At 40.7% G+C, this 15,186-nt stretch overlaps 1 protein-coding gene across 3 annotated transcripts in view; it reads left to right on the top strand.

The window, feature by feature from the left end:
• Positions 1-15,186, top strand: part of NR3C2 (nuclear receptor subfamily 3 group C member 2) — a 343,191-nt gene that overhangs the window by 303,598 nt on the left and 24,407 nt on the right. For all 3 annotated transcript variants that reach the window (XM_059373509.1, XM_059373502.1, XM_059373519.1), the window contains exon 8: positions 3,569-3,726. In XM_059373509.1, the coding sequence (XP_059229492.1) occupies positions 3,569-3,726 (158 nt within the window). The remainder of the gene's footprint in view (positions 1-3,568; positions 3,727-15,186) is intronic.

Here is a 15,186-nt window from a genome sequence, read left to right as displayed (position 1 = left end):
AGGGGTCAAAAGAGATGTTTTTTTTTTTTCCCCCAGAGAGGGACTGGGTCTGAGGAGGAGTTAGGCTGAATCAAGTAGTGACAAGAGCAGGAAGAGAAGATGCCATAGCGACTCTGGATAAGCATCTGCTTCCCTGTGTGTAGCAGCTCCCGGCTTCTGAAGGGTTTGCCATACGTCTAATTTAATGCTTAAAAAAACCCTGTGAGTTGATAACCCCTCTCTGAAGCGAACAAAAAGGAGGCACACATGTTGTTTTTGTCTAGTATCCTCTGTGCATGAGAACTCAAAAGCCTTGGCTTTGGACTTCACGTCCAGTGTTGTTCCTGAGCTCTCCAGAGCGGGGAGCCAGGGGCAGAAAGGCAGGCCGCTGGCACGTGACCGCAGTGGGAAGCCGGAGCGGCACGTGACCACAGCAGGGGGCGTGGAAGGCTTAGCAGGCGGGACCTAGACCCCCAGGGCCAGCCGAGAGGTGGGACCAGCACCTCACAGCTGTGTTTTGTTTGGCCCGCACAGGTATTTTAGGTTGCTCTTGGCTTTTTGTCTCATTTTATTTTCATTGAATTCGATTGCCCAAGGCAGGGCATGTTCTCTCCCCTTTGCCGCAGGCCCTACCATTCCTCACTGATTACACTCTGCCAATCTCCTGTAGGGTCCTGTGCGGCGCAGCCCGTCATCCGCAGGGCCCAGGGTCCAGGGTCCAGAGAACTGGGCTCTTTTCCCCTACTCTGCTCACCTTCCAGGTTTCTGACCACCCTGATTTAGCCTTTTTGGAATATAACTTTGGAAACAGAATCTTTAAATTCAGCAACAGTGATTCTGTTCCCGTTTCCAAGCCATGTCATTAACCGTTACTGACTTGAAAAATGTTGCAAGTATAGATCTAGATGTAGATAGATCAGATGGGTGATAGAATTTAAATGAAAAAATGCATGTGATACTACTCCGTCTTAATTGGTGGCTTATCCTTTAAGACCATTTAATCAGTCAGCCTATAATCAATCCTGATATCATTTTGAAGCTACCCAAATTAATTTATTAGCTTCCAAATAGCTCAGTACTTTGAATTCTGATTTTTATAGATGCAGGAAAAGCAAAATAAGAAGGCAGGAAAATATAAGTAAAGAATTGTATGAGTCATAGAGCTGCAGGCTTTTAGTAAGTTTATTTTGCTAACCTGTGATAGAATGTGTTAGAATTTTTCTTCTTTAGGTGATTAAGTTGCACACCTGATGTCCAGTATATCAAGAAAGTTTTTAGCAATGACATTGAGAGAATCTTGTGTTCTTAATGCTTATGGAGAAAAACAGACGAACTTCTACCCCAGTTGTTTGGATGGTTTCCAGCAGCCCTGCTGCATTTAATAAGTAAATTCAGAAAATCTGGGCAAACCTCCAAAATTTGAGGTTTTGCTTAAGTTCTCTTTATCTGTGGGTTTGTTTCAACTTCTAAAAAATCTGGCTGGGAAATTGGTACAATATATTTGAGTTATAACAATATATAAGTAATATTTGACACAAATCGTTTGTAATCTTGAGAATTTCTAATACAGAACTATCCATAAGGAGGTCTTTGCTTAATCTTAGCAGATACACCAAAGAGTAGTGAAATGTAGTAGTGAAATTTAATCACTCCATTCTAATTTCAGGTAATTTGTTAATGTATGGGATGATCTCCATAAACATTAATGTTGAAAAGCAAAAGGTTTACTCCATATTTTATAGATTAAAAAAATAATTGTTAACCTGTGTATGGGCACTATTTGCAAAGTATTTGCAAACTTGCCATTTCTTTCAGAAAGTTTTAAGTTAACATTAAAATTTTGGTAGAAAGTAGATCTATAGTTCTACTGTTAACATCCTGATTATTACCACCCTTCATATGTTTTATACTTTTAAAGCAAGACTTTATTTTTAAAGAAAACAAACTATTTGTTATATAATGGGTGGCATTTAACTTTTAATGTGAATGTCAAATATTTGAAACCACAGCTAATATTGTGGCAGCCTCCGGAGATGCATGCAATTACTATTAGGGGTTTCTTTTTCCCCCACAAAAGTAGATTTAGGTAAACCACAAATCAAAAGCCTCAACAATTAAATTCAAGGAGACTATTAACATAAGATGTGAATGTAACTTGTAAGATAATTTTTGTACAGGACAACAGGGTTTAATTTGGAAACAGCAGTATTCCCAGCTTCCAGGGCTCTCATAATAGTCAAAAATGTACTTAGCTATTCTAAAGGTCTGATGACCTGAGTAAATTATTATTTATCCAAGTTATGACATATTAACAAATATGCTATATAATTAAGAAGTGAAAGCAAAAGCAGTTTCAAACTCAGAACATTAATTTCACAAGATGAATTTTCTTTAGGTCTCCATCTCCTAAAAATAAAGTTCTTAAGTGATTTTATTTTTCAAAGTTAAAGCATACACATAACTATTTATTCGCTATGGTGGAAAAAAAGCAAACATGTAGGTAGATTTTCAGAGGGAATACTTTACACTCTGCCTTGCACCTCCTTCTAGAACATTCTCAGCACAGGAGCACCTTTCCTCCATAAGGGCTTTCACATGTATCCTGGGACAAAGCATCTCCTTTCAGCAGGACGCAGAGACATTTGATATGCTTCCAAACCCTGAATCCCAAAATATTGTTTCTAAATGGGATTTTTTAATTTAAAATTAAAAGTCAGCCGCTACATAAAAGAAAACATGATCCTTAATGTTTTACTTGTTCAAAGAAAAAGGAGAACGTGGTTTATCCTCTGAAAGTTACAGATTTTGCTTTACATGCAGAGCCACTGTGGTGTTACTCTTTTGCACACACAAACCAGTGCACAGACCCACAGCCTGTTTGCCTGGGAGACCATATGACAGGGCCCCACTGGTCATGTGATCCTGGGGCAAAGAAGAAGCAAAGTGTTTCCCAGCATGCCTGTCTTCCCCCACCCTATAGAAGGCTTGTCTCCCCAAGTGTCTTTGATATTTGAATTTGGATTTAGAGATGTTGCTTTCTAATTCTAGACCCAGCTTAGAATGTCTGTGACTCTTCCAGTTGTCCTGGAAAATCAAAGTATATTTTCCTACCTCTGAAGTATTGGCAAGTTAGGATCCATAAAACACTTAGATGACAGGCCACAAGGCAACGTAGCATTGTGGTTAAGAAGCAGGCTTTGGAAATAGACCTAGGTTTCTACCCCTTCTCTGCCTTTAATTTATTGTGTCCTTGGGCAGAATTAAACCTCCAGTCTTCAGTTTTGTTATCTATAAAATGAGAGTAATGATTATGTCATAAAACTGAGGTCAAGCCCACGTTAATATATGCAAGATATATATTAACATACACCCAATAAATAGCAGTTATTATTCTTTGTACATAGAGGTGAACCAGAATTTATCAGTAGATAACTGCCATATTTGTTCATAAATGCAATTAGTTGCAATTCAGTATCAATCTGAAAGTGTGAGCCTAAAAACCTCAAAATATTCTAGGTTATTTAACTGCTACAATGTGAATGCTGTTTTCCATCCTGGGGATTTACATGTCTGTATTCCCTACACACAGTTCCAAAGGATGGCCTCAAAAGCCAGGCCGCATTTGAAGAAATGAGGACAAATTACATCAAAGAACTGAGGAAGATGGTAACTAAGTGTCCCAGCAATTCTGGGCAGAGCTGGCAAAGGTTCTACCAACTGACCAAGCTTCTGGACTCCATGCATGACGTAAGTAGAGCCTCTTGGTACCTGTTAAATGAGGGATCAACCATCACACCCTGTTGACCCCACAGAACTAGAGAGGTGAGGAAGCGTTCTCAGGGCTTTGGGAAGAATAGGGATAAATGATTTAGTGGGAGGCAGCAAGTGCTGAGAATTGATTAAGAAGGAAATTTTCTTTAGATCACGTTTGAAACAAACCCAGGTAAAGTAAAGGGTGTGGCTGTCTTCCATTCTGAGCAAAATGAGAGTGGTGTGGACCATCATGGCAAAACCTCTGTGTCCCGGGCCAGGGAAGGCCCTCAGATTTGCTACAGGTATCAGATCAAGTTTCACATTTCTGCTTACAATTTAGGAAATGTTTGGTTAATGAAAATATTTGCTTTAACATTGTGTAAATAGTGTCCATCTTTGACAACTGTTAATCTAATAACCCAATCTTTCCAAAACATTATTAGTGGTCCAGGGCCAACTTGGATCATCTCAGTCTTTGCCAAATTTTGAATCCTATATTCATTCTTCACAGGAGTCACCTTTCTTGTCTTATGTAAATAGAGAAAGTAAATTCTGAGCTTGTTTCTAAATGAATCAATTATAGATGTAGCCGAGGTGTTAGCAGTTTCTACAAAATATCGATTTGGATAACTTGCTTTGTTATGTCATTTGAAATATGCTTCTTGTTTCACTTTGCGAGCAGTTTTATGTAGCTCTAGCTCAAAGAAAAAGTTGTACGCAGTCATGCTGATTTCATTTTTTATGTTTGTGAGGCTTTCGTACTTTCTTTTGAAAAATGTATTGCCCAGGTTCAGCCCATTGATTTGTATAAGAAATCCTCTTTCAGATATTTCTCTGTTGTTCAGAAAAGTATTGCAAGGCTCCATGGCTAGCTAGTATTAGACTAGTATTTGTATTTAAATCATGAGTCATCCTTTAAGATTTTGTTTATGCCAATGGAATGTGTGGTTTGATAGATAAGGAATGTGACTTGCCAGTGTTTTACACTGAACTGTTTTTGCTTTCTCCCAACTTTCCGTGTGGTATTAAGTCAAATTCTCACAAAGTGAATTCAGTGATCATTTGGCTAATTATCAGTGGCCTAAAGAGCATGGTTTAATGGAAAATCGTAGGACTAAGAGATGATGGCAGATGCATCTTTAGAGTGATCACAACTCTGCCTTCCACAACTCACACAGAGGACAAACGAAACTAGAGCCTGGAAAATAGGTCGCCTGTATGACAATAGGTAACATATTTGCTTTCTCCAGTGAGATTTATGGAAAGCCCTTTATGGTGGACTCAGAATGGGTTCTTGGGTTCTTTCTTGATGAATTCTCTTATTTGTTCAAATGTATGGACAGGCTCAAGTGCAAAATCAGAATTAGTATGTGATTGTCATCACTGCAACATACGATAATAGATGATAAACTTAAAGACAGTTCGCATATAATGAAACTGACAACAGAAGTTAAAACTGGTTTTTCCACAACCTCTCAGAATCTTTGTGCTGTGAACAGAGTTGCACTAAAGAAACACTCAAGAGTCCACACCTGTGGTCCATGTGTCAGACTGTCCTCACCCTGCTGGTTTTTTAGAGCCATGCTTGGCACAAGATTGGAACTCAATGAATCCTTGACCCAAAGGGCTAGATCATAAATGATGATATTCTACAAAATTCCCCAAGGTAAATCAGTGTCTTCCTAGTATTTTTTTTTTTGTCAAGGCATAATTGATAACACAATAAACTGAACATTATTACAGCATACATTTGGGAAGTTTTTCACACACTGGAGAAACTATCATCACCATCAAGATAATAGACATATTTATGGCCCCCCAAATTTCCTTGCCCCCTTTTTTTTAACCTTTCCTGCTACCTCCTGCTCCCCAGCTGCTTTCTGGCAATACAGATTTGTTTTTTCATTGTTGTTGCTGTTTTCAGAAATTTTTTTTTTATTATATTAGTTACCATACAGTACTTCATTAGTTTTTTATGTAGATTTATTAATATATTCAAAGCATCTCATATACATGGAATCATGTGGTATGTAGGTCTTTTGGTCTAACTTTCTTCACTTAGCATAATTATCTTGAGATTCATCACAAACTCATCAATGCATGGAACAGTAGCATGTATCACATTGTATCACATTCATCAACACGTGTATCACTAGTTCATCTCTGCCCTTTGCTGAGTAGCATCTCACCAAATGGATATCCCACAGTTTGATAGTCCAGCGACATGTTGATGGACATTTCCAGGTTAGGGACTGATACAGATAAAGCTGCCCTAAAATTTGTATACAAGTCTTCGTATGGACATTGCTTTCTTTTCCTTGGGTGAATAGCTAGCTAGCAGTGGAAAGCCTGGGTCACATGGTAGGAGTATTTTCCTTCTTTATAAGACTGCCAAACTCTTTAGCCAAAGTGGTTGTCCAGTTGTACCTTCCGTTAAGAAGTGTGTGTGCACTCATAGTGATTCACATCCTTGCTAGCAGTTGGTATGGCTAGTCTTGCTAGTTTTAACCATTCTAATAGCCATGTGCTAGTATCTCACTGTTGTTTTTATTTGCATCTCCCTAATGATCAAGGATCTTCTTGTGTGCTTATTTGCCATCCTTATGTCATCATCTATAAAGTATCTATTCAACTCTTTCACTCATTCTGAAAATCTGGATTTAGATATTTAGATATTCTAGATATAGATCCTCTATCAGATTTATGACTTGCAAATATTTCCTCCCAGTCTGTGGCTTATCTTCATTTTCTTAACAATGTCTTTTGAAGAGCAGTAGTTTCCAATTTTTTATAAAGCCCAATTGATTGTTTCTTTTATGATTCCTGTTTTTAGTGTTGTAACCAAGAAATCTTTGCCCAAGCCAATGTCACAAAGCTTTTTTCCTATTTTCTTCTAGAGATCACTATCCTTCGTTGACTGATATGGAGTAACTTGAAAACCATTTTTTTTTAATATTTTGATTTTTGAGAGCATTTTTGGCTTTTCCTTGTGGAAGGGTAAATCCAATCCACCTTACTCCACCATGGCTGGAAGGAGAACATTCTTTGGGGAATCACTGTAGTCATTTTAATTCTGAAACCCTTGTTTTAAATTATCAAAAATGTTTGCACTTAGAAGTAGCCTAACAGAAGCATCTTGAATGCTCTATTTATATTCCTATTCCAGACAGAACATTGAAAAATGCATTGTAAGTCTAGAGGGACCTTTCTAACATTCACGCTTACTCAGACTTGAGACTGCCTACAGCTTTTTCATTAGAGTAAATTAGTGAATCAACATTTGTGGAATTTTCTTCCAGGGAACAAAGAGCTAACAATGACTGGCTCTGTACTCGAGCCTAATTTTGGTCACCTTGTGGAAAAAGAGCATTTGTGCCTAAGGTTCACACGAATATGAACCCTATGAGTCAGATCAAAGCTCTGCTTCAATAGCATGCATAGAATGCCACCCCTCAGGACACATGTCCAAAGATCTCAGTTCGTGTGGATTTCTCCCACATGGTGCACACATGTTGTTGGCAGAACAGTGCCAAGGTGTGTGAACAGAACATTCTCTGAAAAAATAGGTTGGCCAGTTAAGTATTTGAATCGGTCAGCAGCTTTAATGAATCATAATCCCCCTGAACATCAATCTTTCCCCAGAGAATGTTTCAAAGAAAGCAGCTGTGGTCAGGCTGCTATGAATAGATGTATTTTAACATTGTAAATGTTTCAGTGTTACATGCAAGGTGTATAGATTTCTTATTCTTCTAAAGAAAATTGACAATTAATGGTCGCTTTCTAGCTATTGCTAAGACAGGCAACTAATTTTCCACATGTAAGAAGCACATTTCTTTTTTTTAAGAGTTTATTTATTTATTTATTTGAGATAGAACAGGAGTGAGCAAGAATGACAGTGAGCATGAGTCGGAGGAGGGACAGAGAGAGAGGGAGAAACAGACTCCCCACTGAACAGGGAACCAATACGGAGCTCCATCCTGAGACCCTGGAATCATGACCTCAGCCGAAGGCAGATGTTCAACCGACCCAGGCACCCCAAGAAGCACATTTCTAATGAAGTTATTGGTAACTTCTGTTCATAGAGATCAAGAACTGTGTTGTGATCATTGTGTAGAACTGTTAGTGAATGTTAAATGATGATATTAATAGTACTTTTTAGAAGCAAAAATTGCCCTTTTTGTATTAATTAGTTTCAAGATCATACTATTGTAATCATCTTTATTTCAGTATACACACTAGCAAAAATGTGCCTCATGCATAGCCCTATTGACAAGGCTACAAAGGATACAAAATAAATGCATGACACCAACCCAACCCTCAAATAGCTTATATTCTAGACAGGTGGCTGGAGAAACAGTGCACAACAGAAGGGAATCGGGTGCCAAAACTGGCCGCCAGAGCAGTAGAACCTTTGAGAGTCCACGGGTCTCCTTCTTTCATGAGCCAGTGAGCACCCCCTCACCCCACCATGTTCTAGGACCAATGGTGCAAGTGTGAATGGAATGTCCTTCAGAATCCCACTTGTCTAATGCAAGAAGATGTTCGTCTCACAAAGCAGGTGCTTTAATGTCTGAAAATACAAGGCAGTCAGTGTACGAAGGAGAACAAACCCAAAGCCTGGCATCCAGGGGCTTGCAGTCAGCCCAGGGGCCCCAGACAGCTCTGTACAGGCAGTGTGCTTGGGACTTCTGAGGAGGTGAGCATGCCATGAGTCGTGGGCCCACTGATGTTTATTCTGAGTTGATAGAAAGCCTGGTTGAAAAGGCATAGGAGCCAGCTGTGCCGGGTAGGGGTCCTGGAAGGCTTCCAGAAGGGATTCAGAGACTCTTTAATAGAAGAAGAGACGAGACAGATGCCCAGAGAGTGACTTTACAGGGTCCATACATAGCTGGTGGCTGCTGACCCCTCCTGACTCACTGTCTCGTGCTCCTGACCCCACTATCGCCATGAAGGAGAGCTTCAGGCTAATAGCAGCTGTTCAGTTTAAGGCCGGTCTGCGCCTCTGCAGATCAGAAAACTAGCATCTAGGAACATTAAAAACAGCTGCATTGCTCTCCAGCTTTCCAGACTCATTTGGATCTTCGCTGGCATCTTCTGGAATGTGTTGTTTTTGTGAGGCATGGGGTTACATCTTGAAGGCAGTGAACCTGGCATTGTATTAAAATGTCATGCATGTTTAGCAGTTCCCAAAACAAAATGTTAGGTTGGCCTCAGCATCAGCGAAGCCAGCTTGGGGGTGGGGGCTTTTGTCTCTGCGTCTGATCATCAAGGCCAGGTAAGAACCTGTCCCTTGCCTGGGCAGGCAGTGGTGTGTCCCTTAGATGCTGTTCTCTGTGTGACAAAAAGAAACACCGTGAGGGTCATGTTGCTGAAGAATTGCTTTCTGCAGTTCGAGAGGGAATGCTCGACAACAGAAGTGGCTCTTCCTCTCAGAGCGAAGGTCTCCCTTCCGTGGGTGGGGGCGGGGGGGATGGGGGAGGAGCAGAACATCTGGCAGTACAGTAAATGCTCCACGTGCACACTGGGGAGATTTCATTCTGTAGTGAAGAGGGCGTTAAGTTTCAGTGACACGATCACCAACAAAAGAGATATTGCTGCAAGCAGTCGAGACTATTAGCAAATTATTTTGAGATTCTCATTGCTCATTTAATTAGTGGGTGCTTTTGCATCCAGGCTGTGGTAGTGGTAATTTCTATTGTGATTACACTATAGGTGGTTTTGAGATCGATGCAAACCTATTTTCAGCTTTTCTCACCCCATACTGAAGAATGCAAGCCACAAGTTTGGCTCAGTCCACCATTTGGGCAGCCCGCTTTCTTTCACATTAGATTCTGGTTTATGTCTTCCCAGTCAGCTTCTCCTCAGGAAATGTTCTGAGACCAAAATAGGAGCCCACCGCAGTAATGTTAACCCAGGGGATGGCCTGTGGTGCTCCACCACCATCTCTCCCAGTAAACTTGGGCATTTCACTTAAATTTTCCACCCCTAGTCTCTTCAACTATAATATGGGAATGATGTCCAACTTATAGGGAACCTTCAAGAGTGAATGAAATAACACAGGTCCTGAGTGGGCATCTGCCACAGAGTGGGCAACAAACACCCCTCCGCATCCCCTTTTCCCCAGACTGCATTAGCATTTCCCCAAAACCATGTCCCGCACCACCCAAAAACTTCCCTCGGGCAGTTTACAGTTGGCAGGATAGGCAGTAAGGACCACTCCACAGAGCAAGGCAGGAAGCACATATGTTGTCTGGTAGTGAGTCACTAGAATTCAGTCAGTCTGCAAGCATTTCCACGGTCCTTCAGGTCCCAGGGCAACCCCATGTCAGCTGGACATTTAACAGGGGAGATCCGTATTGTTACAAACATGTTGGGGTGAGCTTGAACCACCTTCTAATTTACTGGGAGGATTAAGGGTGTTCAATGATGGAATGATGGCAGATTGCTGTGAGGTGACCATCAGGAGGATTGAGGCTGGCGAACTAGAAACCCTTAGCTCAGATATTATCAGAACACCTCGAGCAATGAATAAAGGCTGGCCATGCTGCTTCAGCACAAGGAGAGAAATTTCCCTCTCTTCCCGTTGCTCAGGTGACAAGGAAATGACATTATTTGATTATTTGTAATACAGTACTGGTGGTAGCACACCTGTGTATGTGTGTGTGTTTGTGTGTATGATAGATCAAGTTCAGAGCCACATTCTGTTTCACTGAGCAAAACAACTATTTACTATAGTTGTTAGCAGCGTTATACTGCCTTCTTATGTGACAAGACCATGACTAAGAAAGAGTCTAAGTAAAGGAAAAGATGTTTATTCTAGAGTCAGCTAAGTAAGCAAAGCCTTATCTTCTAAGACACCAGTGGAGGGGAGGACACAAATTATGCAAAGACCCTCTCCTTTTGAAAACGAAATCATCATAGGTGAAGATTTCAAATTAAATGAATAATTGACATGGCAGATCTTTTTCTTTGTCTAGTTGTTAATACCGGCGGAACAGTTATTAATGGTTTACAGCATCTGTTTTTGCATTTCAATATAATACCTGAAGACTGGCATTTGCCCTTACAGATTCCCAGTTTCAAGGGTATAGCATAGTTCAGAATGCATTGCCCTGGGTGAGTTGTGCCAATGAGTGCTTATTTTCATTTAGACCATTGTTATGTTTATATAGTTGAAAAATGCATCAGATTTTTTAAAAAACAAGAATAGGGAAAATGGAAAAAAATAGAATATTTTAGTATTTTGATATTGTGGATAAATAGGGAGTTCATGACTTTGGGTGTGGCTTGGAAAGATGTAGGCTTGGCCATGAAGCCCAACAGATGTGACCCCCGCACAGATATGAAGGATGGCCTTGCCAATTGTTCATTCTTTGTTCTCATGTGCATTAAGGGCAGCATGAGTCAGTGGTCAGGATTGTGACTCTCAAAGCTCCCCTAGGGTTTGTAATCAGTTCATATTGTGAGAGGCAGCAGAATAGCTGAATTACTGTCTTTCTAAACCTGTTGGAAAGAGGATCTGAAAAGCCAGGATAATATGTAAAAAGATATCTTTCAGTGACTCCTTGTTTTAGACTCTTGGAATGACACATCCATGTGTCCTGTTGATTGTCTCCAATGGGTGTGCAGAGGAAGTGTTGCCAAGGGGCTCTGCTTCTGGGACCTGAGCTCTGGCAGAGTAGGCACTGGCAGAGTAGGTACAGACCAGGTACTGTGCTGGTGCTGAGGATACAACAGCAGCAAAGGAGCCTGGGTCCTTGACCTCAGAGTGCAGTCTGATGGGAAATATAGACAAACTGGGAACTAAAACCCAGTGTGACAGGTGCTCAGTATGGGCTCCAAGGCTTTTAGGTGGCATATCTGGAAGAGGAAGAAGCAGGGTAGAGATGGCCCCTGGCCTGAGGTGAGGTAGTGACTGCTAAGCTGAGCCCCAAAGGCAAAGTAGGAGTTTGCCAGACAGATGGAGGAAAGCTGTTTCAAGCCAAAGGAGTTAATATCCCAAGGGAGAAAGTGTGGTGATTTTGAGGAATGGAGAATTTCATTGCATCCAAGGGTGTTGGGGAGGACCTGAGAGAATGAGAATGGAGACGATGAGGGTATCTGTGAACCACCACAAGGGAGCTGTTGAAGGATTTTGAGCACATCTGTGGAGAATCTAGACCTGCTCTGTGTAGTACAGTAACCATTAGCCACATGGGGCTATTTACATGGAAGTTAATTAAAATTAAATGAAATTTTAAGTTCAGTTCTTCAATCATAGTAGCCACATTTCAAGTACTCAGTGGCCACCCGTAGCTAGTTGCCACCATTTGGGGTAATGCAGAAAGTCTGACAATTGAGGGCTGATCTAGAGACTATTAGGGGAGGAGCAAGAGAAACAAAGCGCCAGTTGGGATGCTGGTGAGGTGATCCAGGTAAGAGATGGGGGACTAAGCACTAGGGGGAAGGGGGACTGAGGAGACATTCATGTGGTAGAATGGATGGCTCCTGGTGTGATAAATAGGACATGGAGATTGAGAGAGGAGGGAGGAGGTCAAAGATGATGTGGGATTTAGACATAGATGGCTGGATGGGCTGGAACCAGCACTGACAAGGGGTGAGGGGTTTGGGAGGGGATATGATGAGTAGGTTTTGGATGTCCTGATTTAAGGTGTCCTTAGGACAACCCAGGAGAAATGTCAGATAGATATGAGGCTCCTTGGAGAAGAAGAAAAGGAACATGGGCTGCTGATGCAGAAGGGAGACTTGGCTGCACGTGGTGGTCATGAAGCCTAGAGTCAGATGGGCCCACACATTGGTGTGGAGCAGAGGGCCTAGAACCAAACCTGGAGGGCAAAATGGCCAGTGGATTTCAAATGGGAAGATTCTGGAAAGGCTACAAAGGAGCTGCTGCTGATCCAAATTTAAAAAAAAAAAAAAAAAAAAGGAGGGATATAAGGAACAAGCCAGAAAAGTTTATCTTCCACTGTGCAAATGAGGGGTCAGAGGGGCAGAAGCTGCAGAAAGGTCAGTCAGCAAACTGTCTGAAAACTTGAATAGCCATAGCAACAGGAAGGTTATGAAAAATCGCTGACTGATTCAACTTGTGTTAATGTTCAGTAGTTTCTAATAACTGTATCAGAAGGCACAAAGCAAACTGGGACAAGATTTTTTTTTAAAGAACACTCAAGGTGTTTTCCAGTAAACCTCCTTAGAGAAATTGCTTTAATAAATAGAAGCATGAATCTTTCTGTCATGTAAGAGCATGTATATAAATGAGTATTTTATATGTGGATGAAAGAACATGCAGTTTTTGTGTTTGAGTATAGCTAAAAAATCACAGTGACTTAGCGAACTCTGTCTTTGTGAATAACCCCAAAACAAACTATTACAGAACTCGATCCAGTCACACATGAGTAATTTTGAATTAGTAAAAGCTTTATTATACACCCTGTATAAGCATATTTATTCTGTACACTAAATACATGTGTACAAACCGCATACATCTGTCTATCTATCTAGAGAAGGTGGAGGGCAGGCCTCAGAGGCAACCCATGGTGCATTAGGGCTGATCTTGCATTTTAAGTCGCAATTTTATCAATAATACTGGTCCTGAGTCCTTTCTCACCCATCACGTTCATATGAAATCTTAATGACAATGAGAGTTAATTTCCACATGCAGCCCAGAACTTTATCTCCTTCATTCATTCGTGGTTGGTCATGGTTTTCTGTGGCTGACTTAATGCCAAATCTGGGTTACTTCCTTACGTCTTTGGAAAAGGCTGATTTAAAACATTGAATGTTTTCAGTGGCTAATGTTTAGACTGTGGCAGTGCCTACCAACTGCTGGTCATTAGCTAGGTCACATTCTGAGATGCAGTTGTATTAGATTTTAGGAAATGAGGAAAGAACTTCAGTATAGGAGTTTGCCATTCCTTTAATTTAATTGCGGTAAAATACATGAACATAAAAATTGCCACTTCCACCATTTGTAAATGTATGGTTCACTAGTGTTAAGTACATTCACCTTATCCTACAATCTCTAGAGCTCTTCAACCTGTAAAACTGAAACTCTATATATTCTATTAAACAACTCCTCATTCCCTCTCCTCTACCCCTGGCAACCACACTTCTACTTTCTGTCTCTGCATTTGACTACTCCAGGTGCCTCAAATATATGGACTCATACAGTGTTCATCTTTTCATGACTGATGGATTTCACTTAGCATATTATCCTCCAGGTCCATCCATGTTGTATCATGTGTCAGAATGGTCTTTAATTTTAAGGCTGAGTAATATTCCACTGTATGTGCATACCACGCTTTGTGTATCCATTCTTCTGCTGACAGACACTTGAGTTGCCTCTACCGCTTGGCTATTGTAAATAGTACAACATGAACATGAATGTGCAGATCTGTCCTCAACACCCTACTTTCAGTTCTTTGGGTGTGTTCCTAGAAGTAGAATTGCTAGGGCATATGATAATTCCAAGTGTAATTTATTGAGGAACCCTCAAACTGATTTTCACTGTTTTTTACATCCCCACCAACAGATCACAAGGGTTCCAATTTTTCTCCAACTTCACCAGCACTGGGTATGTGCTGTTACTGAGTTTCTGTTCCTTTTTGTTTTGAATGATGGCCATTGTAACTGGCATGAGGGTGGTATCTTGTGGTCTTGATTGGCATTTCCCTGACCATCAGTGCTGTTAAGCATCTTCCATGTGTTTATTGGTCATTTGTATTTCTTCCCCGGAGAATTGTCTATTTAAGCCCTTTGCCCATTTTTTAAAAGATTTATCCATTTATTTTAGAGAGAGAAAAAGACTATGAGTGGGGGGAAGGGACAGAGGGAGAGGAAGAGAGAGAAAGCCAGGTAGATTCCCCAGTGAGTATAGAGTTCCAGTACAGGGCTCAGTCCACAACCCTGAGATCATGACCTGAGCTGAAATCAAGAGTCAAATGCTCAACAGACTGATCCACCCAGACAGCCCCCCTAGTCCATTTTTTAACCAATTTTTTGTTGTAGTTGTTGAGTTGTACAAGTTCTTTATATATTCTGGTTATTAACCCTGTATCAGATGCATGGGTTTTGATGATCTGTTTTGGTGTCAGAATCTTTCCCTTATGAACTTACAATGATAGCAGACAGTAGTTTGTTCCTTTTAATACTTAACTAGAAAAATTAAAAGTTATGTCTGATCCTAATTTATTTAAAGAAAAGGGAGAAAGGCATATTTTCTTGTTATAACTACTTCTTTGCATTCATTAATTAACATTTTAAAAGTTGCATACCCACAGAACATGTGCCACTGTTCACAGCTAGTATCGAAAGAATGCTGGGGGGGGGGGGGCTAGGAATTTGCCTTGTCTGGGGAGATATAAAAGAACTGTGCATTCTGTTCCCATCTGATTCTGTAAGACTTCTGATGCTATAAGGTGAGCTTTCTGAAAAAACAAAAAACAAAAACAAAAT

This window comes from Mustela nigripes, chromosome 1 (assembly GCF_022355385.1).
Source record: "Mustela nigripes isolate SB6536 chromosome 1, MUSNIG.SB6536, whole genome shotgun sequence".
Classification (NCBI taxonomy): domain Eukaryota; kingdom Metazoa; phylum Chordata; class Mammalia; order Carnivora; family Mustelidae; genus Mustela; species Mustela nigripes.
Note: the sequence above shows the minus strand (reverse complement) of the source record. Positions and strands in the feature narration are given on the sequence as shown.